The 24,634-nt window shown below is 30.5% G+C and overlaps 3 protein-coding genes across 7 annotated transcripts; 1 reads left to right on the top strand and 2 right to left on the bottom strand.

The window, feature by feature from the left end:
• Positions 1–830: 830 nt before the first annotated feature.
• On the bottom strand, positions 831–8,010 carry LOC108474533 (stem-specific protein TSJT1). The gene is made up of 5 exons (XM_017776486.2): positions 7,673–8,010; positions 3,379–3,619; positions 2,435–2,555; positions 2,240–2,349; positions 831–1,115 (listed from the first exon to the last, which is right to left on the bottom strand). Exons 1-5 carry the CDS (start codon positions 7,873–7,875, stop codon positions 1,062–1,064), a joined length of 729 nt encoding a protein of 242 aa, XP_017631975.1. The 5' UTR covers positions 7,876–8,010; the 3' UTR covers positions 831–1,061.
• Positions 8,011–13,067: 5,057 nt separating this feature from the next.
• Positions 13,068–15,579, top strand: LOC108476081 (nuclear transcription factor Y subunit C-3-like). 2 transcript variants are annotated; one of them, XM_053026019.1, is made up of 2 exons: positions 13,068–13,226; positions 14,528–15,579. In XM_053026019.1, the coding sequence occupies exon 2, from the start codon at positions 14,555–14,557 to the stop codon at positions 15,329–15,331; it is 777 nt and encodes a 258-aa protein (XP_052881979.1). In that variant the 5' UTR covers positions 13,068–13,226; positions 14,528–14,554; the 3' UTR covers positions 15,332–15,579. The 2 variants fall into 2 exon arrangements, with proteins under 2 accessions (XP_052881979.1, XP_017633644.1); XM_017778155.2 differs by having other exon boundaries at positions 13,072–13,226; positions 14,546–15,579.
• A 286-nt stretch (positions 15,580–15,865) lies between these two features.
• LOC108476080 (ATP-dependent (S)-NAD(P)H-hydrate dehydratase) lies at positions 15,866–19,649 on the bottom strand. Of its 4 annotated transcripts, none has more exons than XM_017778150.2 (12): positions 19,463–19,649; positions 19,058–19,328; positions 18,831–18,907; positions 18,628–18,737; positions 18,421–18,544; positions 17,633–17,695; positions 17,367–17,530; positions 16,739–16,800; positions 16,555–16,621; positions 16,414–16,479; positions 16,192–16,320; positions 15,866–16,114 (listed from the first exon to the last, which is right to left on the bottom strand). In XM_017778150.2, exons 2-12 carry the CDS (start codon positions 19,287–19,289, stop codon positions 16,087–16,089), a joined length of 1,122 nt encoding a protein of 373 aa, XP_017633639.1. In that variant the 5' UTR covers positions 19,290–19,328; positions 19,463–19,649; the 3' UTR covers positions 15,866–16,086. The 4 variants fall into 4 exon arrangements, with proteins under 4 accessions (XP_017633639.1, XP_017633640.1, XP_017633642.1 ...); XM_017778151.2 differs by having other exon boundaries at positions 19,058–19,306; XM_017778153.2 differs by having other exon boundaries at positions 19,058–19,246.
• Between the last annotated feature and the right edge of the window lie 4,985 nt (positions 19,650–24,634).

Raw genomic sequence — 24,634 nt, 5'->3', positions numbered from 1 at the left:
AAAAAATTTTAATTACTTAAATGACCTTAATTTAAAAACAATCATCTAAATAACCTGAAATGAACAATAAAATTAAGTTATGGGAACTAGATGGTCGGTGTCACTATTTTTTCTGTTAAAAAATATTTTTTGGGGTTTTAGACATTAGATGGCCAACACTCATGTATGTTTTTTTTAAACCGTATCATATTGGTATAAATATATACTAATATTTTTAAAAAAAATTAGAGTGCTGGCACACTGATGGCCGATACTCCTTTATCTAATTAAAAAAAAAATTTGGTTGTTAAGTGTCAACCAACAAAGGCCCAAACTCACCAACAAAAGAGGATAGAAATATTGCAACATTAACCCCTTCTTATTTCCCCATCTTTTTATTTTTCAAATTTAATTACATATTTTATATTTTAAAATGATATTAAACTACTTATCATGTTAATTATTATTACGTCACTCACATTATTATTAAATTTAAATTAATATGCAAATAAGAAAAGTAAATATAATATTAATAAAATATAACAATTTTGAGATAAATAAAACACTTTACTTAAAGCTTTAATATATTTTCAAGATAAAACAAAACCTCAACACCCTAAACAGAATTGTGAAAATTTAACTAATGAAAATTTTCTTTATATATTTTCGTCACTTTTTTCCGTAACAATATATCTTTTAATGAAATATCCTTTTATAAGATTATATTGTTTTATATGATAATTTAACATATAAAATTACGTCTATACAATAAATTATTCATTAATAATTATAATATAATTGACTTTTCTATATAATAAAATATTCTACTAAAGAAAAAAAGAACAACAAAGTGATATAATATTTTTTCCATCAAAAAGAAAATTAGATACACGATGTAGAAAATGAAGTCCCTTTGTAGTCTTCTTATTTAATAAGGTCTATATCGAATTTAGGACCCTCAAACTTTTATTACACTACAAGTTTGAGCTGTACAGAAGATCAAAACCCTATATATTATATTCAACAACAACGATATAATAAGTATAGTTACAAACAGAGTTACTACCATTTCTCACATGGATTTAGAAACTGAGCATAGGAGACTCGGTGCCTGCAACAACTGTTGGCCCTTCCACCTGCAATTTACAATCCAACACACACAACATTAATTTCATCCGTTTGCATCATTAAAAATTGGTTGTTTTACGTCAGCATGATATATACATGACACTTCACGTGATTTTGTCCCATTTACGTTAGATTAAAAAATAAATTGGTCATTTTTACTGAAGTTTTCGTCCATTTTTATTGTTAAAAACTGATCTTTGTACGTTAGCATAAAGTACACATGACACGCTACGTGTCATTATTTGATTATTCCGTCGGTCACGTCACTTTCTAATAGTACAAACGGATAAAATTTTTAACAACAAAATCAATCTGATCTTTGATCTAATATACAAAGACTAATAAAAAAAATAAAATATAATTCGACTCATACTAGAGGAATCTTCATAATACCTTACCATTTTGTTATTTGTAAACAAGTTACAAATATTTTTCACCACAAAATCTTAAAATTGTTTGCTTATGCTAGTAAATAAATAGAAACTATTTATTTTAAAAATTAAGTGATGAGGTGATACACTCTCAAAGTGCCATGACATGCTTTAATGAAATTCAAATTTAAGGATTAATTTTTTTAAAAAATTATTAAATTTTAAATTTAGTATAGATAAAAAAAGTTAAAGGAGTAAACTGAAAAAAAATTGCTAAATTCAGGTTCCTTTACGTAGGAATATATGTGATGCATATAATGATACAAGTAAAGTACAAGTTGTAGTGGTCCCTTTACTTTTATTCATAGGGTACCATTCTTCTTCTGCTATCAACAAAAGATGAGAAGCTTTAAAGTTTAAACCACCTTTTTTTCTTCTTTTTCCTTTTTTTTTCAACCTTTAAACCACCTTTTTGGTGAACCAATTTCTGTTGGTATCACATGTACCATACTCCTATGTACACCATAAATTTTGGGACCAACTTTTTTATTATTTATATTTAAATATAAGTATCGGACATAAATATTTGTCTGAGATAGATATAATCAAAATATTTTAATTTTTTTATATATAATTTAAAATATTTTATAATTTAAAATATTTTTGAAAGTCATATTTCAATATTAATGCATCAAACACAAGTATTTCATTAAAACCTAAACTCGAGGCAATATATATGTATATATATAAAATCATGTTACCTTATATGTAGCACCCCACATCTCCTCGTCTTTAGCAGGAACAGCAGTGATTTTGTTCTTAGGGTTTTCATAGCTCATTAGTTCTCCAACTGCTGTGGAGAAGAAACAGCCTGTGGAAAAATGAACTTAATTAATTAGTGATTGTCAAATTCACTGTAAATGAGAAAAGAAAAAAAAAGGTTTTAGGGGAGCCACCTTGAGGGAAAGAGGCAAGAGATTTGCCACAGGCACCTTTCAGCAAATCAACATTATCAGCAAAGGCCACATGTCCGTCAGCCGTGATTCCCCAGTAAAGAGGAACCTTACCAAATTGATCCTGCCAATATCATCCCACCCCCAAACATTTCTCAAATTAATATCCAACTTGTCAACGGATTTAAAAGGAGGACCTTTTTTAGAAAAAAATTTGAAGTGTTGTTTGTCCATGGGGTTAGTATATTATCTTCAAGCCAAGGGTTTTGTCTATTAATTCTATTGAGAGTATAAGTACTAAAGGTAGGGTTTATAAAACAAGAGCACTTTCTTGGATCCTATTGGTAGGTGATCATGTGCCATGCATCATTCGATCCAACAAAATACTCCTACTCTATGAACCTTACATTTAACTCGAGCTCTTAATAGAGTTGAGAGATAAAACCTCAACTCGACTTGAGGACAATACCAACCCATTTAATTAGATCTACTAGCTCCAAACGGACATAACTTTGAAATTTTTTTTGAAAAGGAGTCAGACCTCTCTTCAACAAGATATTAAAAATTATTAAATCATTTTTATTCAAATAATTTGAGATTCAATCAACTTTAGGGTTAAAGTAAATTTTAAAATCAAGTTCAGACCACTTGTTTGAGATTTTAAATTTCAAGCCAGGTCATTACGCATACAAGTCATTAAATGTTTTAGTTACTTCAAGTCCACCATTAAATTAATCTAGACCACGGACAAAAACAAGAGGCATTTAAAACAATTTTTTATCTCCGCCTCTAATCTAAATTTGAGTTAAAAAAATTTAAATTGCTGTCTAATTAAGTAAAATCATATATAAATTTGAGTGTATCTAATATTTTTTTAAAATTTAGACCAAAATTAATAGGTTTAAAACAACATCTAAAGCTTAAGGAGAGAGAGTAATTGAACTTACAGAAGCCACAAACAAGGTGGAGGTGGAATTGTCAAAGACAATGAAAGAAAAGGATCCATTAAGATGGGCAACCATATGGCTAGGAGGGTAAGGTGCTCTGTCACGAAGAGCCTTGTAAGCTTCTATCACCAATACCACCTCTGTTGCTGACTTACCAAGTCCATATTGCTGCTTTAAACTCCCTAAGTTATCAAGTGCCCCCTCAAACATGCAGAATATTTCATCTTTCACCGCGAATGACCTGCCATTAACGTATTTTATGAAATTGAAAAAGTTAGTCCCATTGGATAAAACATTAAAATTTCATCATAAAATTATTTACTTAAAAATTAACAATTTAATAATTTATACTTAATAAATTAATAAAAGTTAGAAGTTCAGATTCATATATTACTGATAATTAGACCAATTTCTCACTTTTTATAAAATAAAAGATGAAATTCATAATTAAATATAATTTATTATTATATTAAAACTTAACCGTTATCTCCTCAGTAAAATTTATTTTATAAATCATTTCCACCACATCATTCATAGTTCCTTTCCAATTATTTAATTATATTTTAATAATTTTGTCCATGTCATTCATACACAATATTGGTAATTTTTTTTTTTATTTTGAATCCCGAATCTCAAATTTTGAATTCGGAATCCAAAACCCCAAATACAAATCTCATACCTTAACTTAAAACTCTAAAGTTAATTTAAAGTTTAGAGTTTTAAGTTTCAAGTTTAGTATTTAGACTCAGAATTGGAGATATAAAAAATTATTAAAATATCATTAAATAATTTAAAATATACCATAAATAATATGATAATAAAGGTGGATAAAATAATTTCAACTTTTCAATAACCTAACAAGCATATCACTCCCCCTTTTGGCCTCAAATCACTGGCCACCACGAGGGTCCCAATCCTATTTGGGCAACCTTATCCTTTATGCTATCCAGATCAATTTATCACCCCCACCCACCACAGGTCATTGCCATGCAAGAAATTTGAAAAGAAAAACAACTTTATATATAATAAATATAAAATTAAATTAAATTAAAAAGTAAACCAGCATATTTAAAATATAGAGGTGTATTTAAAAGACATAATAATTTATTTAGCCTTCTAACGTTACAAAACAATCATTTTGGCCTTATATTTAATTTTTGTCTTTTTAACTCTTAAACTAATTTTTTATCAAATCACTCAAACTAAATAAAAAGTTAATTTTCTTTAACTTTGTTGATGTTGCATACATTTAGAATGATATATCAATATTTAATTACTTTTTAAAATTTTAAAATTCAAAAATTATAAAACTATTTTTAAAATTTAAAATTATTATAAAATTATAAAAATAAATAGTTTTAAATTTTACAAAATTAATTAAATGCTAGTGTGTCATCTATATGGTAATCCACATATATACTACATCAGTAATGTTAACAAATGTTAATTTTTTCTATCTATTTTGAGGTGATTTGACAAAATACAAATTCAAGATCTAAAAGAGGTAAAAATTAAATGGAGGTTTAAAATGATTTTTTTATAAGTCGGAGGACCAAAAATTTATTATGCAGTTTAAAAATAACATATAATTTGAAACCAATTAATAACAACATATGTAATATGTATGATATTAAATGAAAAATAAAATTATATTTTGAATAAAATAAAATTTAAATAAATAAATACTTCAAATTAAGAATATTAAATCAACTATTATTGGTGGAGGTAATAAAGTATATAAATAAAATTAAAATGTATAAACTATTTTAAAACAAAAGTTTGATTGAATGGTAAAATTAAAATTTTATTAATAAAATATCACGAGTTCAATCTCATCATATATCAAATTATTTATTAATTTTTTAAAATAAATTAAATTAAAATAATTTTGATTTATAAAACTAATTTAATATTTAAATAATAATATAAAAATTAAAAATTAAATATTATGTATCAAATTATTAGTTTTATTTGGGAAATTGAAAACACTTCCCTTATAGGATACTAATCCAAATTTTATTCCCATCAATATCATAAAATAAAGAAATAGCAATTTTATGTACCAATTCATCTGGCCCTCCACTATTACTAGTGGTGACTATACTCATAAGTTACAATCAGATGTCCTGGATGTTAGACACGTGTATGGTTGAAATTAAATCTAAAAAATCCAATTCAAAATCCATACTTTAATGTCATCAACATATGGCCACACGTAAACCAATCACCGGACCCCTCTCCACCCACCAAGGAAAATGAAAAATCATTATGACTTTACGTTGGACCGAGTTATCTGGTTCTGTGGTCCGCAAAACAAATATAGATGTGATTGTGTCATCTGAGTCTATAGTGTTACGGAAAAAGGACTTCCACTAAAATGAATTTTATGTTCGCTATAATTTGTTGATATTTTATTGACTATAAATAAAATTAATTAATTAATCTCTATACTATAAAAATAATTATAAATTAATTTTTTTGTTAAAATCCACAATTAAATGATGATGTGAAAAAAATCCAACATGAAATTTATTTTATTTTAGAAAACGAAAAATTCAACATGATATATTAAAAATTTTGGATAAATGGGAAAATGAAAACATAATTTCTTTAATCCTATTTATCCTTTAATTTATCTTACTTACATAATTTTATTTTAAAAAATTAAATCATCACTTACAACAAATACAGATAAAATATTTAACAAAATGACCAATTTGTACCTTTTTCTATCATACAATGGTTAATTTACTCATCTTTTAATAAAAAGAGTAAAATACAATTCAACTCTTTATACAAGTGTCTCTGCGATATTTTTACATGTTTTTTTCTCTCTTCTTTTATAACTACGTTATATTTAAGTTCCTAATTGACATGGGCAAATCCACAGATTTTTTTAATGGACCAAAATTAAATAATAAAATTTTCAAATATCAAAATATAATTTTATAATGTATTAATTTATGATTTCATCATTTTTAAGGGATTAAACATAATTTTCTTCATTTTGGAGGTCAAAATATAATTTTATCATAAATTAATTTTAATTTAATCATTTAATAGTAACTTATATGGTAATTTTTCATTTAAAAGCTCAAATTTGTCTCTACTAATTAAATCAGTATCACAAGTCAAATGAACACCAATTCAATTGAAAAATATCTAAACTACTATTCTACATACAAAATTCTTTATTTAAATCAACACGTGTAATGATTCTATTCTAATTATTATAACTTTATATATGTTGAACTAATAGAAAATCTTTTAAATTGTATTATTTTAAATTTTAAAAACTTAAATTTTTTGCACACATAAGTAAGTTTTAATTTTTAACTTTTCTCTAAATCTTTTGAATTATATTTTAATAAGTTCTTAAATTTTAATTTATAAATAAATGAATCTATAACATAAATCAATCTTCCACTTAAAGACACGATTTGAGTTAATTTATCACCAATTTAATTAAAAATTTTAATATATATTATAAATAAAAATATTATTACGATAATATTAATCTCTCTTAATAATTTATATAAAATTATTAAAATAATCTATTTAATGGGTGTGATGTGCAAAATTTAACTAAATGATGAAAGTTTAACTAAATAACAGTTGTTTTAAATATGTATTTTAAAAATATCTATAAAAATAATATAATATTTTAATATTTTTAAATATCTAAATTAAATTAAATTTTCATTTTAAATAAATATAATATTGTATATATCAATTTTTTAACATCTATTACGTGACATCAATTCAAATTTAAGTTCATACAAAAATATTTAAAAATCATTTATTACAAATTTTATGGAAAAGTGCTAAAATTTTAATGTCAGGCATATAATTGGCTGTTGAATCTGTTTTAAAAAACAGAATAAATTGAACGCTAAGCATTACGTAATACTTATAATTTTCTATTTGTTTATCTAGAAAACAATCGTCAGCCTCCGATTAATTAAATTAATCACAATAAATTTCTCAGTTCCTTTAAAAAATCTTCAGGGATTACGAAGCTTTAGATCAACTTAAGAAGCTACAGATGAAAATTTTCATGAACAAAATTTTATTAGTAACTAAAATTATATTGTAAATAATGATATTTTAATTGAAACAGTGAACACTGCTTTGATCAACTTAAGAAGCTAGAGATGAAATTTTTAAATTCGAACAATTTTGCTCTTAATCTCACTTAAACATATGAAATAAATTAAAATCACGACGGTTTCTTAGCCTTATTGATCATTAAATGATCCAATGGTCAAGATCCAACGTGATTGATATTTTTTACCTGGGAAGTAAAGCAGACTCGTTACGGTGAGAATAAGCGAATTGGACATGATCTCCGATCTGCATAGACACGGTGGAGGGGTTTGCCTCGATGAACCGTTTCACAAGAGCGTCCGCCGTTATCTTAGGCGACGGCGTCCTGCAACCGGCCGCCACCAGCTCGTCCGGCGGGGACACTATCGCTCCGCTGAATACTCCCAACATTTTTTTTTTTTCACTCAAAACAAATATTCTCTGAAGGAAAGATGAGCAATTCTTTTTTTGGTCGGAACTAGAAGAATCTATACAGAGCTCGAATATAGGAATGAATAAACAAAAATGGGCGGGGACGCAATTGCATTTATAGGAAATAAATACAAATATATGGGTTAATTTCATTAAATGTCCTCAGTAGTTTAATCTAAATTATATATTAGTCCCTGAACTTCAAAATATATCTTAATTAAATCCTCAAAGTCTTTGTGTTAGTCTATGGCTATGCATCAAATTGAACGCAAAAGAACTCTAAATTTTAGCTCAGATTTGCGGGCTATCATATTTAAAAGGTTAATTATATCATTTTATACTTGAATTTGTATTTAATATTCAATTTGGTGCCTAGATCGTACCAAATGATTTCATGTGACCCAATGAACGTTTGACACGTGTGTTTTAATAAAAAGACCTAGGTACTTAATTGGGACAAAAAAAAAAGCTAGGGTACTAAATAAAATATCGAAGCCAAACTCAAGTACTTAGCTAAGACAAAAAGAAAAACTTAAGTATCAAATTGAAAAATCCATGTACCAAAGTGAACATTAAAATCAAGCTTAAGTATCAAATTGGGACAAAAAATTTTAAAATACCGAATAATTTATTAACCCTATTTAAAACATGTGGACCGAATCATAAACATATTTGTATGTATGGCATGAACAATTTATATTTAACATGTTTATAAAATTGTAAATATTAATGTCACTGTTCTTTATATTATATTTAAGTTATTCATGTAATAAATAACATGGCTATGTGTTTTAAATATATTATATTGTCAAATCAAGACTAGCATTTAGCATTAAAATTGTTCATGGGTTAGGCCGGGCCAAGTAAAAAATAATAACAAAACAGTAAAAAATTAATAGCAATTTTTTTGTTTTTTGTAAATTCGAACTAGGCTCGAGTCAAAAATCTTACCTGAGGCTCGTTCAAGCCCATTTTTTTGAGTATATTTTTGTCCAAACTCTCTCACTTTTCGGATGAGCCTTTTGGTGGCTTGGGTGATGAACAAGTCTATTTAACACTCAAGCTTGTATCATAATGATTGAAGGACTTAATTTATATTATACTGATACTTTGAGAACATTTGGAAGTTTAAAAATTAATTTAGAATCTAAGCCCAACTATAGTTTGGGACTTCGGGTGACGTTTGATGAAATTAAACCATTATATAAAACGAGGGCATTATCGTAAACACGTATCTCGTTGATTCTGTTCTTTATTTTTCTGACATTTTTTCAGTTTTATTGGGTTAATTTTTCGTATTAAAAAAATAAGGCATACGTTAACAATCTAAATAATGAAGATGCGGCACGTGGCATCAGGTCCTACCAAGCTGGCGATTATTCTTAGCTTAGATGCTCTGGTCGTGACTCAATAAAGGAGGTTGCGGGGGCCCATGATAGTATCCTCGTTATATTGGCATTTGGAATATGATTATTCTTTTGAACAATTAAGGAAATGCATTTACTAATTAAATTAAAGAAAGATATTTGGTAAACCGACTTTTTAAACTTTACGTGCAGTGTTGGGATGATGATAAGTGTTGAATCGAGCATATTAAAATATTAAACATAAAAAAGAATAATATAAATTTTTGTTTTTGATAAATGTATTTTTCTTTTGATCCACTTTAGTCTTTAAACTTAGTAAGAAAATTCCATGAATTTGGATTTTGTCAATATTTGATTATGTGATCTGTATTACTGGAACAGGATTGGATTAGACGGATCGAAAATTGATTGATATAACATGCTGGACAAAGGGGTACTAAAATCGAAAACCAAGAAAAAAATTGATAGTTAAACATATTGAATAAGCTTAATTTTTTATAAATTTTTAATTATTTATTTAATTATTGTTGGTCTAGTGTCCGAACCAATCAAATTGGTTGAATCGATAAAATGAGGTTTGATCTGTTCAACCACCAATCTGGTTATTAAAGTACTAAAAATTATTTAATTTTCAAATTATGATGTGACACGGTCATTAAACTTTTACATTATTCAAGCTAAGGGACCAAAATGGACATAGTCGTCAAGTTTAAGTACCACAGTGGACAAAAAAAAGGTAGAGATACCAAAGTGAAACTAATTGCAAGTTCAAGAAAAAAAAAATATTTATCCCAAATAAAAATGTATATAAAATAAATGAGACAGTAGCAATTTCTTAACTCTACTTGTCGAATTAATACAATATTTTTTATAAATAAAACTATTAAAATTATTTATTGGCGAATTAATATCTATTAATTCAATTTTATATATATTTAATTATTAATTATTATTTTTACAATTTTATTTCAACCTAAATTATCTTTAATATTATTATTATCTTATAAATTATGGATGGAATTTTTATGTTGCATGATAGAATCAAGAATTTGGAGCATATCTAATGTCTTTATATGAGTATATTTAAAAACAAGTTGTTTATCTTCTATCCTGAAACCAATGAAGGAATCCATCTTTTGAGGGAAAGTTTAGCTGTAATGGCGGGTCCGATAACCTTTTTTTATTTATCTATAGAAAACAACTGCCTTCAACATGATCGAGTAAGTCTTCAAAAGTCGATAATTTATTAAGATCACTAAGAATAACTTTGGCTATGTAATCTATCAGTCAATTATACTTTCGCGGGACATGCTGATAAACTTTAATTATGTGATATCCAGTGACAAATTTCGAAATTTAGGGTAGTCTCAATACTACTTATTTTTTAGGACCCGTAGTCTCTTCACAACTCTTAAATAGGAGGATAATACACTTCAACGCACTCGAACCCACATCCTTCTACACTGGCAACAATATCAATGCCAATTAAGCTAAGACTCAATCAATGTTAGAGAACTTAATAGTTTATTAAATTGATATATTTAATTTCACTCATTGAATATTATTTTCATTTAATAAAATATGACTAATAGAACTTTTCATCTAAAATTGAACATTTTATTAAAATAATATTTTAATTAACATCGTTTTTATTTAATAAATTAAAGTTAATAGGCTTGCTTATATGAAATAGCTATAATTTTACTTAAAATTTTAAACAATATGTTGTTATAGAAAATTAATTTAATAAATAATGTACTTCATAACTATGAATGTTGATGTTATAAGTGAAAAACTATTATGGAGGGTTAAAATAAAATTTAAAAAATTGGCTCTACTAGAAACTTAACTGTTATAACAAAACGTTGTTTTAGCAGATGATTGTTACAAAGAGGGTTGACTGTATTACATTTCAACCAGAATCTTACATTTTAGACAAATTTACCCTTGCTTTTATTGTATTAATCAATTTAATTTTATTTAAATAAAATATAAGTCTAATAAAATCATTATTCTTAATCTTGTTTATTATTGATTATTACATTATTTTAAATTATTATTTTAAGATTCATCAATTGTTATACTTGTGATTTATAAATTTATTTCAACATCATATATTTACTTATTAATATATAAATTGTAATAAAAACAATAATCATCATAATTTATGATAAATTTATGGAAATCGAGACTAATAAACATTAAAAGAACTAAACTTGTTTAAAATAAATAAATTTTATTACTAGGAGAGCTTATGAAAATGTGTTTCCTAGATAATCTTACATTTCATCAATCAAATAATAAAATCATAAATTTCAATCAAATGAGCCAAATATGGTAATTAAAACACCCAATAATGTGCTAAGTAATTGTACATAATAATTCTATTATCAAAGGCAATCTTACATTTATTGAACCAAATGCACTTCTAAATCCATCTTTTACGAGTTTAGGTATAAATTTATACTTGTTCATGGTCGAGTTACCCACCCAAGCCCAAATGCTCACTTGAAATTTGGGAGGATTTGAACAATAATATTAGACCTAAAAAATGAGTTTAGGCAAAAAAATTAAGCCCGTTTAAAATATAGGTCGAGTTACGACTTGAACATTTAAGGGCCGAGCTTGGCTTGACCCAACCCATTTTTTTAGTTTATAATGTTTTATATTATGTAAGGGGAGAGATCCACTTAGACTAATGTAAAACTAAAGTCGTGTTACACTCTTTCATATATTCCAACCATCAAATTTCATATTCCATTTATATGGACCATGCCCGCCAGTTTTAACGTAAAATACAAAATTTTAACCATTTGTTTTATATAAAAAAAAGTTCAACTATTCAATTAATATTGATAAGTAGAATTATATTGATAAATTTAACGGTTGGATTGTTAAAAGATTAATCTTGCAGAAATATACGGAAGGGTGTAAAACGACTTTAGGTTTACATCAATTTAAGTGGATCCCTCCCTAATTTGGAATAATATATAACACATAAAAATTAAATCTATAATAATATTATGGATTTGTGAACATTAAAAAGTGTTAAGATGAATATAAATAAAATTTAATATATAAAATATATAAAATTATTAAATATTAAATTAAAAATAATATAAATATATCTTTATTTATAAAAATAATATGGGTGAGTCCAAAATAGGATTGGGTTAATTATTTATAAATATGAGGGGGTAAGGCAAAATTTTAAGCCCATATTTTAGGCCATATCAAATTTAGGCAAATATAAAATGTATTCGACTCAGTTAATTCCCTGCATAGTTCGAGATAGACTCGTGGTGAGCATTGGCAAAGATGGCGTTGTGAAAATATGAGTCAAGGTGGATATTTGTTGAGTATGACTCCTGTTTCAATCAAATTTGAGAAATAATCTTTCAGTTAAATTCTGTTTATTTGTTTCAATCAAACTCTTATCAGTTTAGATTATTTTATCTCCATCTTTTGTACTTTTCGTTCTTTTGTCATTATAGTAAAATTATCTTTACCCGTGGTTTTTTTATCCTCCTCTTTGGAGTGGTTTTTCTACTTTAAATTTAGGTATTCAATTTCTCAATTTATTCCGCTATTTTATAAAATATATATACATTAAACGCTAAATTTGACATTACATTTTATAGTACAATCAATATAGATTTTTTCAATTCACAAAAAATAAAAATAAAAATAAACTATAATTAAATTAGGAAAGAAAAGGAGGGGTAAAAAAGGCAAGACAAAGAAAGTCAAACTGAAAGTCAACGCGCGTTGTGAGTGGGAGAGATAGTGAAAGTTGCTCACTTCTTTTAATAATAATAATAATAATGACACAGTCTTCAGCTTCTTCTCTCCACTAATCGACCAATAATTTCCCTTTCTCTCAAATTTCTTTTTCCCATTTAGGGTTCCAATTTATGAACAAAATCAACTGATCCAAAGCCAAACAACGAGCAGCAGCACAAGGTACCATTTTTTTCCTTTTTTTTTCTTTACAGTTCTAATTTTATAGCTCAACTTATTTCTTCGATCATCGTTAAATTTTCCGTTGAATTTTTTAGTTTTTTGATGTTTTCTTAAATATAGATTTGTTAAAGCAATTTCATTTGGTTTTGATTTTATTCATAATTTATGTAGTTATGTATAACTTCTGTGCATGTTTTGGTTTGGTTTTGATGTTTTGGTTCTTGAATGATTCGAATTAATTTCATGTTATTTTAGAATATTTAGACTGTTTCCATGCTTTTGGATTATGAATTAGGATTGATTAGCGGAATTTACAAGGAAACGACAGCAATCTAACTCTGACATCAATATATTGTTTCTTTTGTTGTCAAATGTATCTAGCCAACTTTTTCGGCATCTGAATTTAATCCATACAACTAGATAGGCTTCTGTCATGGATAAGGACTTTAGCTTCGTTATCATGAGGCTTTAGGCTTGTAACATATGTCTAAGTTCAGTTTTCTATCTGTGCTAGCAAAAACTTTAGTCACTCAAACGAACAATTTTGTAAAAAGGTAACTAAACTGAGATTCAGCAACTTGACAATCGCACTGCATTTATAAGCTAGGATTTGTTACTATTGAGTTTTTACTATTTAAATACCGGATTCAGTCCGTAGTCCTAGTTATAACTAACTTGTCCAAATTTGATCTATCGTCGCAGCTATAACTGGCAAATGCTTAACCAAAGATGGATGTTTTTTCCCTGATTTGTCAGTAGTTAAATACCGGATTCAGTCCATAGTCCTAGCTATAACTAACTTGTCCAAAATTGATCTATTGTTGCAGCTATAACCGGCAAATGCTTAACCAAAGATAGATGTTTTTTCCCTGATTTGTCCCAAGTGTTTAATTCCGGTATCATGATGCTTTAGGTTTAGGACTTGCAACTAAATATGTTTAAGTTCAGCCTTCTATTTGTACTAGCTAGACTCGAAGAATAAGCTTGTAAAGCATAACTAACCCAGATCAGCAACTTGACAAATGGTGATGTAGGATTTCTAACTATTGAGTTTTTACCTGTTAAATACCGGAAATCTCTTGATTGTCTGCTATTCTTACCATTTTCTTTCACCATTGAGTATGAATTAGTTAAAAGACATTTTGGTAATTTGATTTCCATCAAAGATCAAAAGTGATTCTTATTCGAGTTCTCTAGGTTCTGGAAATCCATTTTTATACACTTTATTTTCTTTTAGGATAGTAATTTGTGGTTATATTGTTGTTAAAGCAGTCCTCTGCCATCATTGTATTTCCAAGTAGTTTTGGTTTTCTCTGCAGTTTGTGGTTATGGATCAGCAAGGCCATGGGCAGACTTCTGCAATGGGCATAGTTGGTAGTGCAGCGGCAGTTCCTTATGGAATAACCGGTTATCAACCGAATCAAATGATGGGAACCTCGACTCCTGGATCAGTCGGTTCAGTCCGTCCTCCTACTCAGCCTGCTGGCCCCTCTGCTTCATCAGCCCAGCTGGCACAACAGCAACTTGCTTATCAGCATATCCACCAACAACAACAGCAGCAATTGCAACAACAACTCCAGCGCTTTTGGGCGAATCAGTATCAAGAAATTGAGCAGGCTACGGATTTTAAAAACCATAGCTTACCGTTGGCCAGGATTAAGAAGATCATGAAGGCAGATGAGGATGTTAGGATGATATCAGCCGAAGCTCTGGTCGTGTTTGCCAGGGCATGTGAAATGTTCATTCTCGAGTTGACACTGAGGTCATGGAATCACACCGAGGAAAACAAGAGGAGGACCCTTCAGAAGAATGACATCGGAGCAGCAATTACGAGGACCGATATATTCGATTTTCTGGTTGATATCGTCCCGAGAGAGGATATAAAAGATGAGGTTCTCGCATCTGTTCCGAGAGTTGAAGGACCGGCTGATGGTCTTCCTTACTACTACATGCCGCCTCAACTCGCTCCCCAGGCTGGTGCTCCGGGTATGACTGTAGGTAAGCCGGTGATGGATCCCAACTTTTATGGCCAAAAGTCTGGCCCTTATGCCGGTCAGCCAGTATGGCCGCCACAGCAGCAGCAGCAACCGCCTCCGGATTCATAAATGTGATCTTAATGTCTACTCAAGAGCTTAAAGGACAGTGCAAGTGAATTGATCATCATATCCGTAGTATATCAGTATGTGATTGAATTCTACAACATATCAGTGCATTGCTATATTGCATTACAATTTAGTTTTATATATATAGTGTAACAGTTCAAAGATACTTTTGCTTTTGTAAATTCGAAGTGACATGTTTTTCATATATTTGGAAAATCATATCTATAACTATGAATGTTAAATCGGACCAACATAGGTGAATTCAGTCATCTTTATTGTTGATGTTTTTGACATGCCTGTACAACCGTCACGACTCGCCGACCAACCTAATACTATCATTTCCCTGGGTAGTTGCACTGTGTTGGCATAGTGATCACAAACTGGTATTGTCTTCTTCAAGTACCCACCTGACCTGCCAGACCGAATGGAGGGATCTTGAGAGACTTGCAGGTACTCAAAAGAAGACAATATTGGCTTGCGATGTGACGCTAGAAAGTGAAAGTACCCGAATGGTCAACGGGTTAAGGACCAAGGTACTTTAATCACCTCAAGATAAAATAGTAGAGATCTTCATTGCTCTCCAACCTATAATAGAATCCTCTCACCTTTTACATTATGTTCATCAACATTCCATGCAAACACTGAAATATTATTATATTCCATTACATGAAAGAAAAGTTTTTAGCGCGCTATACTTTTGTCATCGAAACAGCCTTCTGAGTGCATATGGGGACAGACATCTGTGTTGGTGTCTATTATCAAGATACAGGAGAAATCGCTTCCAAACTGCATTGTTCGGAAGTAACTGGTAAGATTGAAATTTTATTTCACTTTAAACTGATACTCATGATAGGAGAGTGTACCTTTGCCCCAAGTGTTCGATGATATCGGTAGTAAGAGTTGACCTTTTTTTATGCTCAAAAGCAAGAGCTGCAGCCTTCCTCAATAAAGCTGAGCCAGCAATGCAACCCAACACGGTTGGATTTGTTCGACTGTAGTGACACCGTGTTTTAAGAAAACAATCAACGAACATGTAGTAGAGAAGATAAGAGCAATGACAGTGAGTTAGCTGGAGCCAGAACTACCTGATAGTTGATTCCCTTTCGGCGGCCGAATTGCATTGACGAGCCCAAGATAAAAATACCGCAACACTGGTAGAAAAGCCAAAATGATCAAATGGAATGTACAATGCACAAACTGAAAGGAAATCGTAATGAATCAATTACCTTCCAGAAAGAATATCACCTTGGCCACCACAGCGCCGTGGAGATCCATAAATGCTTACCGATTGGACTAGCATTCCAAACAAAAAACATATATAGGGTGCTTCAGAAATCCGTTCCTGACTCATGTTGTAATAAAGAGCATAGTTTTTAGAGAATAATACATTTATGAGTCAGGGTTCCATACCTTTTTCACCATCACTAATGAGGTCAGACTTTCCTTTCCTTAAGATCGTTACACCACCGATCCTAACCAATAGGGGCACTTCAAATTAGAAAATTTTCGGGATATTGCAATAAAATTTATTGCATGAGTACCTAGTATAGCAAATGCAACACTACAAATGAAAATCCAAAGAAGGTGGTCTCGATATTCTAAGTCCATCATTCAAAAGTGAAAGAATTCTAAAGGGATATACTACACTGCTTGTATAAATAGCTCTTACTTACATTGACTATACCTAAGAAAAATGCAGAGACGTTCTCTATTGTCACTATATGTTACGGACGTAATCGGTTTTCTTTCCTAACCAATGCTTTGGATAAAAACAATATGCAGAGTGAATCTCAACAGCCCGACAGCTATAAGATAAATCCATAAGCATGCTGGTTTGTTTGAACAATGTTGATATACTGACAGAAGATATAATAATAACTGGAAATCTCCGAGGCTTTCACCACAAAGGAAAAAAAAAAAGGTTTAGATCCTATATATTCATGACAAAGAAAATATCTTGACAATAATAAATTATCGTTGCTTTAAATGCATATACGGGGGGAAATGTGAAAAAAGAGAACTTGCAAAAGGAATATACTGTTTCGAAAGAGAGAGCAGTTCCCCATGAGTGTTTTGATCGTTTACATCACAACCTAGAACTTTCTGAACCAGGCGCTTATATTCATTCACATTCGGAGTCAAGACAGCTAAGCGATAGCCACTAACAAGCTCGATACTGTTTGTCACAAGGAAGAGTCCGTCCTAGGAAATAACGGTAATTAAAAGGAAATCAAGATAGAAACTGGTATGTAGCATGAAATTTCACCAGACAATGCCGCATACTCGTATTTACTGATCACATACCCCATCTACAACTATTGGAACATTTGATTGCCTTGCACGTGTCATGATTTTGCTCACACATTCCTGAAAAGATTACGCAAAATGAAAGTGATTATGAAAGAGCTATTCCTAGGAATCCATGCAGTCACCAAGAACAATTGCAGAATATTTGCATCGAAAATATCTAGCTTGTCAAGGAACAAGTCACTTGCACTTAGCTCTAATCATATATTCCGAGAAAAAGGTTTATTCATTTCACGTTAGAGGGGGGGAGGGTTAGAAACCATTTTTCCTCGAGATTAAAATAAGAATTTTGCATTCCGCAAAGGCTTTGCTTGGGTTTAAAGCATATGCATTGACAATTCTCGGTCAATGAACCAAGCATGGCATTACTAAGTCGGCTATGACCAAAGCCAAACAGTATTATGACCCTTCAGAGTTAAAGCAAAATTGTCATATACATTCCGGTTAATGGTCAGCTAAACAAAAGAACAAACATGTTCACAATCAATGGACGAATGTAACTCCACAAAAAGATGCATTTTAACAGCATTTGGACCATTAAGTATTGCCATATATCGCATGTTTTTATCCATGAAAGCTAAAAGCTAAATTCTCATAAGTACAAGCTGGAAAAATGACCACGATACTACTTGAACATTCCCCAAATAGAATTAAGGAAAAACTGAAAAGCTTCCATCTAACATGCACATTCCTCGTACACAACTACAAACTAGATTGAAAAGGTACTCAAAAGTATTTAGAAATAAAAAATGCATATGCATGTATCTTAAGTGAGAAAAGCACACCAGAAGAAATGGGTCCCTTCCAAGTCCCGGACCAACAACCAGACAATCAAATCTTTCCATCCATTTATCAAACTCGGAAAGAATCTTCTTTGAGATATCTCTTTTGCCCTCATCATTAACACCACTTTCACATTGAAACAGCACAACAGTCAGAAATTAAACCAATTTTTATTGAAAGATTAATTTGTAAATGGAGACAGAGATCACCTAATATTATATGACTCTTCTAAAATAGGGTGCACTATCAACTCAGGACTGTAACTTTTTATAACTGTGGCAGCCCCTTCTGTACAGAAAACATGCGACAAATCTGCGCCCTGCAAGGGGAAGAAAAAGATATTCACAATTAAACCGAAGGGTCATTTATAGATACAATGCTAGAATGGAAACCGGTATATATATTCACTAACAATCTTCAAAGCTGAAATAGCAGCAAAGTAAGGTGCACCGGTATATTCACGACACCCTCCGACAACAGCTATCTTCCCTGTAAAAGAAATGGATTCCCATATCAAATCCAATTCAATTAAAGACATTCTTAAAACCTCAAGTAACTTCAACCAGCTTGGCCTTAAACCCTAAACCCTAAAACAAATACATAAAAAAGAGAGGTGACCTATTATTGGAGAGGGCTTACCAGCTTGGCCTTTATGTCTAGTAGGGTCAAGTGATGGGGCAATTGCTCTCAAAACAGACTCAGCATTAGCCTCTAAAGAGGCTCCTCCACTCAAGCATTTCACAGCTTCCATTCTTATTTTGTCACTGACACTGTACCCATTTAGAGATCTTATAAGAAACTGTTGCCTCCTTAAAACCGCTGATGAAGCTAAAGATGAAAACCCAGAATTCATTCCATGCTTAACAAACATCAGCAATCAAGAAAAGGCTGCAAATTATTTTTTTCTAAACTGTGAACCACAATAAACAATATATATACATGCATCAGCTATTAAAATTAACAAATATAAATTCCAATTTTCACAAAGTACTGATCAAAAGCAACTTTAATTAAAAAAAATTGAAACTTTATGCAAAAATTCACCTGAAATTATAGATGTAAATTATGGATGAAAAATGGATCAGCTTCAGCCCTCTCTCTTACTCTTCAGCCTTCAGTTATGAGCTGAATTTTTTTTTTTCAAATTGGGTTTTTAACACGTAATGTATACTTTTTTGTGTATCTGCGGTTAGATTGGGTCGGACAAAACAGGGTGCGCCGATAAAAAGGAGGATCAAATTCTAGTGTTGGTACCTGGTCTAATTCGAAATTTAGTCCCTATTGTTTACTTTAGCATACTATCAAGGGGTCAAGATAAAAATTTAAAATTTTGAGGGGCCAAAATTATAAAATTTTTCCATTATTCAAATGAATAAAAAGCTTAAAATTAATAATCTATACTTGAGAGAGACTATTAATTAAAATTTTTCTTTTGACCAAAGGGCCAAGACTTACTTACCTAGCTCTGCCTCACCTCATTTCATTTCAATTTAATTTTTTCCTACTTACCTTTAATATTTTTTTTATAAGTGATCTGTCGTAATTTGATATGTCAAATTAGGTTCTCTATTATACTTAAAACGCTTATTCTCGAGCAATTTTGATGTCTTTATTGTGCTTTTAATTAGTTTAACCTTTCGTATTAATAAGTTATTAGTGTGCATTTTGTATTGATTATGAGATCCAACTTGGTCAAATGCACCAATTGGACCCTAACGGTTGATTGAGTGTTGTAGAAGCTCAATGGTGACCCAAACATGAGCGAAATCATCACCAAAGGAAGGGGTATCACGACATCGAAGCATGAAAGTCGCAATACCACAGACAGACATGAAATGAAGAGAACAAAGCTCCCGGGACATGAAACACGCATGACGTCACGACGAGGGCTTTTCCCATGAAGCAACAAAATCCAACCCCCCAACCCTTAATTTGCATACTGTCGACGATGTCGCGACATCCTTGCTTAGGTATCGCGACATCACAATCTTGAAAGGACAAAAAATGACATCAGGGGTAGTTTTTGTTCACCCGAAACACCAATCAAATAAAAAACCTCCAAGTACATTTTGATCATAAAAATAGGGTTTAACCATCTTTAAAAAGCCCAAAATTGATTGAAGAAAGTAGAGCTTTTAGTTTAGGTTTCCTCTCATCTTTAGCTTAGGGTTAGAATAGTTTTCTTCTTTATTTTTCTTAAGATTTTAGATATAGATTTAGGGTATTAGTTGTAACTAAGTATTTGTTAATGTAGCTTAGCTTTATTGACCTTATTTAATGCTTTAAAAACTCTTTGTAAATTCAGTTCACTCTTTAGTTTCAATGTAACTCAGTTTCATTTTAGTTTTACTATTAGAAATCTATTCTTTAGTAGTGTTAGTTTACTTCACCATTGCTGCCATTGTTGTTTACTTTTAAGCTTTTTCGAGAAAAACCCTATTTTTATTTTTATTTTTATTTTTATTGTATTTTCTATTTATGCACATTTTATGCTATTATTGTGTTCTTGTTTGCTTAAGTAGGAGTATGGGTAACTAAACTTAAAAAGGTTGGTTGATGGAAATGTGGCTAATCTAACTTTTGAGTCAGGAACTAAATTGTAATAAATTGGACTAAATCGAACTAACATCAAAACTTAGGATTGACGCACCTAAGGAAAAATTAAGATAAGTGAAACCAAGAGGAGATCTTATTAATAACCAATTTGTTAATCCTAAGTTAGTCGAACAATATCAAGAGATAAATCGGACTAATTTGTCTAACTTGATAAGACTGAGATCAAGAGGTAAATCTGAGGAGTTTAAGTAATTTAGATCCTTAATTCAATTGTTAATCAACCATGTTGAAGTCAACCAACCATTTTTGCTAATTAAATCGTTAGTTTTATAACTTTGTATGCTCTACGATTTAATCTTCTTTAGTGCTAGATAGTTAATTAGTTTAATTAAAATCCAATTATACATTGTTGTACTATAGAAATTAGTGAGTAGCTTGCTAGACTCCTTTCTTACATGCATTTTTTAATAGAAATCGCTGATTCTTTTGAGTTCGATCATTGGAATATTATGATGTTCCATTGTAGCACTACAATTATAATTAACCTGTCACACTTACAGTAGGCTACGATAGTTATATTTGTACTAGTGTTGATTTCTCTCATTGTTCACGAGGGTTGTGAGAGCCAGTCAATAAGACATTACATTTTTACTCTCTTAATAATTATATATATACAAGAATAACATGGTAATTTCATAAAGTGGAATGGGGTAGGGCAGGACGAGACAAGCAATAACCATAATTACTCTATACTCATCGTCTAAAAAAAATCCACCTTACCCCACCCTATATCCACTTTTCAAAAAAAGAAAAACAAAATCAATTCTATTTGGAGTAAATCGGTTCGGATTCGGGTGTTACAATCCTTACCTTTGACAACAACGTTATGTTTTTGATTTTTTGTATTTATTCTTAACAAGTGTGTTATTTAAAGAAAAAAATATTATTATATTTATATGGTTTTAACAAAATTTACAAATAAATAAATTATATTAAGTTATTTTTGGTATATTTCAAAAAGAAAATAAGAAAAATAGACTTTACTGAAGGCCAATCAATATTAATTTACACATGCTATTAGGAAAAAAAAATCAAAGTTGTGATCTATTGATGAGAAAAAAGATGAGGAAAATGAGATGACAGTTCACCAAATGACATCTAGAGAGCTGTGAGTAGAAGATGATAGAGTTTGAGATCTGATTCTTAAGTGAGAGGAGAGGAATAAAAGAGGTTGAAGAAGGAAAAAGAAGAGGATGATTCCTTCTCTAGGTTGGAGTGAAGAATTTATAGGTGCATGTGACATTCTCTTAACTTGAGGTCTTAACATATGTATAACATAGGTCTCATCATGGTCAGCCACTGAGGAGGCACAATAACTTCTAGATGAACAGTGATGTGATGAAAATAGGCTAAGTGAGGTCTATGTGTAAGTCATGAAAAGTAAGGCTTAACACCAGTCTTTGGCAAGATAACTCTTAAGGGATTTCAAGTATCCTGAATATATGCTCTTGTATCTTTTAACTTTGTTGAGGTATCGTTTTTGGCGAGGTTTAGGTGGTCTCATAATGTAATATCCTGATTTTGGGCCTAGTCGGAATAGTGGTTTCGTGACCACAAAATCCGAGATAGAAATAATTATTTTATGATTATTTTAAGGTCTATGATATGATTGCATGATTGTGTGAAAATTTCGTGAAGAAATTTTATGCATAAAGTGCTTAATTTGAAATTTGGGACTAAATTGAATAAATTGCAAAACTTGTGTTCTAGAAGTATTTTGCATAAAATTGAATTAGATTATTAATTAGAGGTCCTTAAAGAGTAATTTTACCAATTTCTAAGTCTATGGACAAAAATTAGGACATGGAAGGAATTTTGGAAAGTTTAGTAGTAAGGGCATTTTGGTCATTTAGGGTAAAATGAATTAAAATACAAAATTAAAAGCCAATTTTGCTCATCTTCAACCCCATGGCGAATATAGCAAGGAGAAACCATGGCTAGGGTTTTCAAGCTTCCAAGCTCGATTAGCAAGGAAAACTGAAATTCGGGCTAAAATGGGAAAATACCAAGTTGTGGACGAAATGGTAAAAATAGCCATTTTAGCATACGAGGTAAGTTCATATGTAAATGTTGGTAACATAGTTATTATTTTAAATGTTTTAATGTTTTTAAATGATATGATAATTATTATGAAATATTATACTTGTGATAATTGTTTGATAATATGTAATTATGTGAATTACTTGATGAGTATGAACTATCACCGAAGTATCGATTTCGATATTCCATGGAAGACGGCAAAGATGTGAGATCGAGGAAAAAAGCCCGTTTGAACCTTAGGAATAGATTAGGATACAAGTGACATGTCACTAGGATGGTTGAGCATCCGAACTCGTTGAGTTGAGTCCGAGTTCACTTATGGATGCGAGCGTCCGAACTCGTTGAGTTGAGTCCGAGTTCGTGAGATGTAACTAGGCATCCGAACTCGTTGAGTTGAGTCCGAGTTCGTGAGATGTAACTAGGCATCCGAACTCGTTGAGTTGAGTCCGAGTTCACTTATGGATGCGAACGCCCGAGCTCGTTGAGTTGAGTCCGAGTTCACTTATGGGCGGGTTACATGGTAGCTTGGCTACATATGTGGCACTTATGTGCAAACTTTCCATGTATCCGAATTATATTCCGATGTGTTCAACGGGTAAAGTTCTACTGAAATGGAGGAATACTCAAGATGAAAGGGACGTATTGGTAAGTGTTGTGAAATGGATACTTTGAACAGGTATGTACTTAACCCTCGGGTTGAAAACTCGATATAACAACAATATGGTAAGATGATAAATGAAAAGGTGATATGAATGTCTTGGTGATGATTATGCAAATGATGTTTTATGTTTGCTTATATGGTTATGTTACTTGCTATTTGCATGTGAGCTTACTAAGCATTTATGCTTACTCCTCCTTTTCATTCCTTGTAGTGTTGACAAGCCAGCTCGAAATCGGAAGCGGTCGGAGGCACGCCACACTATCCGTATACCATCTTGGCATAATGGCTTGTATATTTTGAGTATGGCATGTATAGCATTATAATCATTTTATATGTATGGTCTTATGATATGGTTATTGAGTGGTATGGAAATAGAAATGCTTGGAATGATTAGCCATTGGAATGGCTAATCATGATCATATTTGGTATTATGTATGTCAAATTGCTAGCTAATCCATGGAAACCATGAAATAGGTAAAATTTACCATAAAATAGATTCAGACAGCAGTAGTGACGTGAGTTTGAAAAATCACTAAAAATAGTAGAAATGGAATTAAATAATGAATAAGTTATGGAATCGAATCTTGATGAGTCTATTTTCATATGGAATAAGCAAAACAGGTATATGAGCTATATTTTATGAGATGTTTAAATTTTTGTGAAACAGGGCCAGAGCGATTTCTGGATCCCTGTTCTGAATTTGGAAATTCACCATAAATTTTAAAAGATAATTAGAAGTCACGCTTTATATGTACAGATTCCTTATTGAGTCTAGTTTTATTAGAGACAAACGGCATAGTCATTGAAGGTCTGTATAGGGAGATATCTGATTCGTAATACACAGAGGTCAGAGTAGTTGAACCCTGAAACAGGGGAGACTTTAACTAATAAATTGTACT

This window comes from Gossypium arboreum, chromosome 3 (genome assembly GCF_025698485.1).
Source record: "Gossypium arboreum isolate Shixiya-1 chromosome 3, ASM2569848v2, whole genome shotgun sequence".
Lineage (NCBI taxonomy): Eukaryota > Viridiplantae > Streptophyta > Magnoliopsida > Malvales > Malvaceae > Gossypium > Gossypium arboreum.
This window is presented reverse-complemented; position numbering and strand designations above follow the sequence as displayed.

Coding starts and splice junctions, on each gene's coding strand:
- LOC108474533 (XM_017776486.2), bottom strand. CDS start 7,875: ATGTTGGGAGTATTCAGCGGAGCGATAGTGTCCCCGCCGGACGAGCTG. Junction 3,620..7,672: donor GAGTCTGCTTTACTTCCCAG/GTAAAAAATATC, acceptor CGTTAATGGCAG/GTCATTCGCGGTGAAAGATG. Junction 2,556..3,378: donor CCACCTTGTTTGTGGCTTCT/GTAAGTTCAATT, acceptor TGATATTGGCAG/GATCAATTTGGTAAGGTTCC.
- LOC108476081 (XM_053026019.1), top strand. CDS start 14,555: ATGGATCAGCAAGGCCATGGGCAGACTTCTGCAATGGGCATAGTTGGT.
- LOC108476080 (XM_017778150.2), bottom strand. CDS start 19,289: ATGTTTGTTAAGCATGGAATGAATTCTGGGTTTTCATCTTTAGCTTCA. Junction 17,696..18,420: donor GAAGGGACCCATTTCTTCTG/GTGTGCTTTTCT, acceptor TAATCTTTTCAG/GAATGTGTGAGCAAAATCAT. Junction 16,622..16,738: donor CATTAGTGATGGTGAAAAAG/GTATGGAACCCT, acceptor TTGGAATGCTAG/TCCAATCGGTAAGCATTTAT.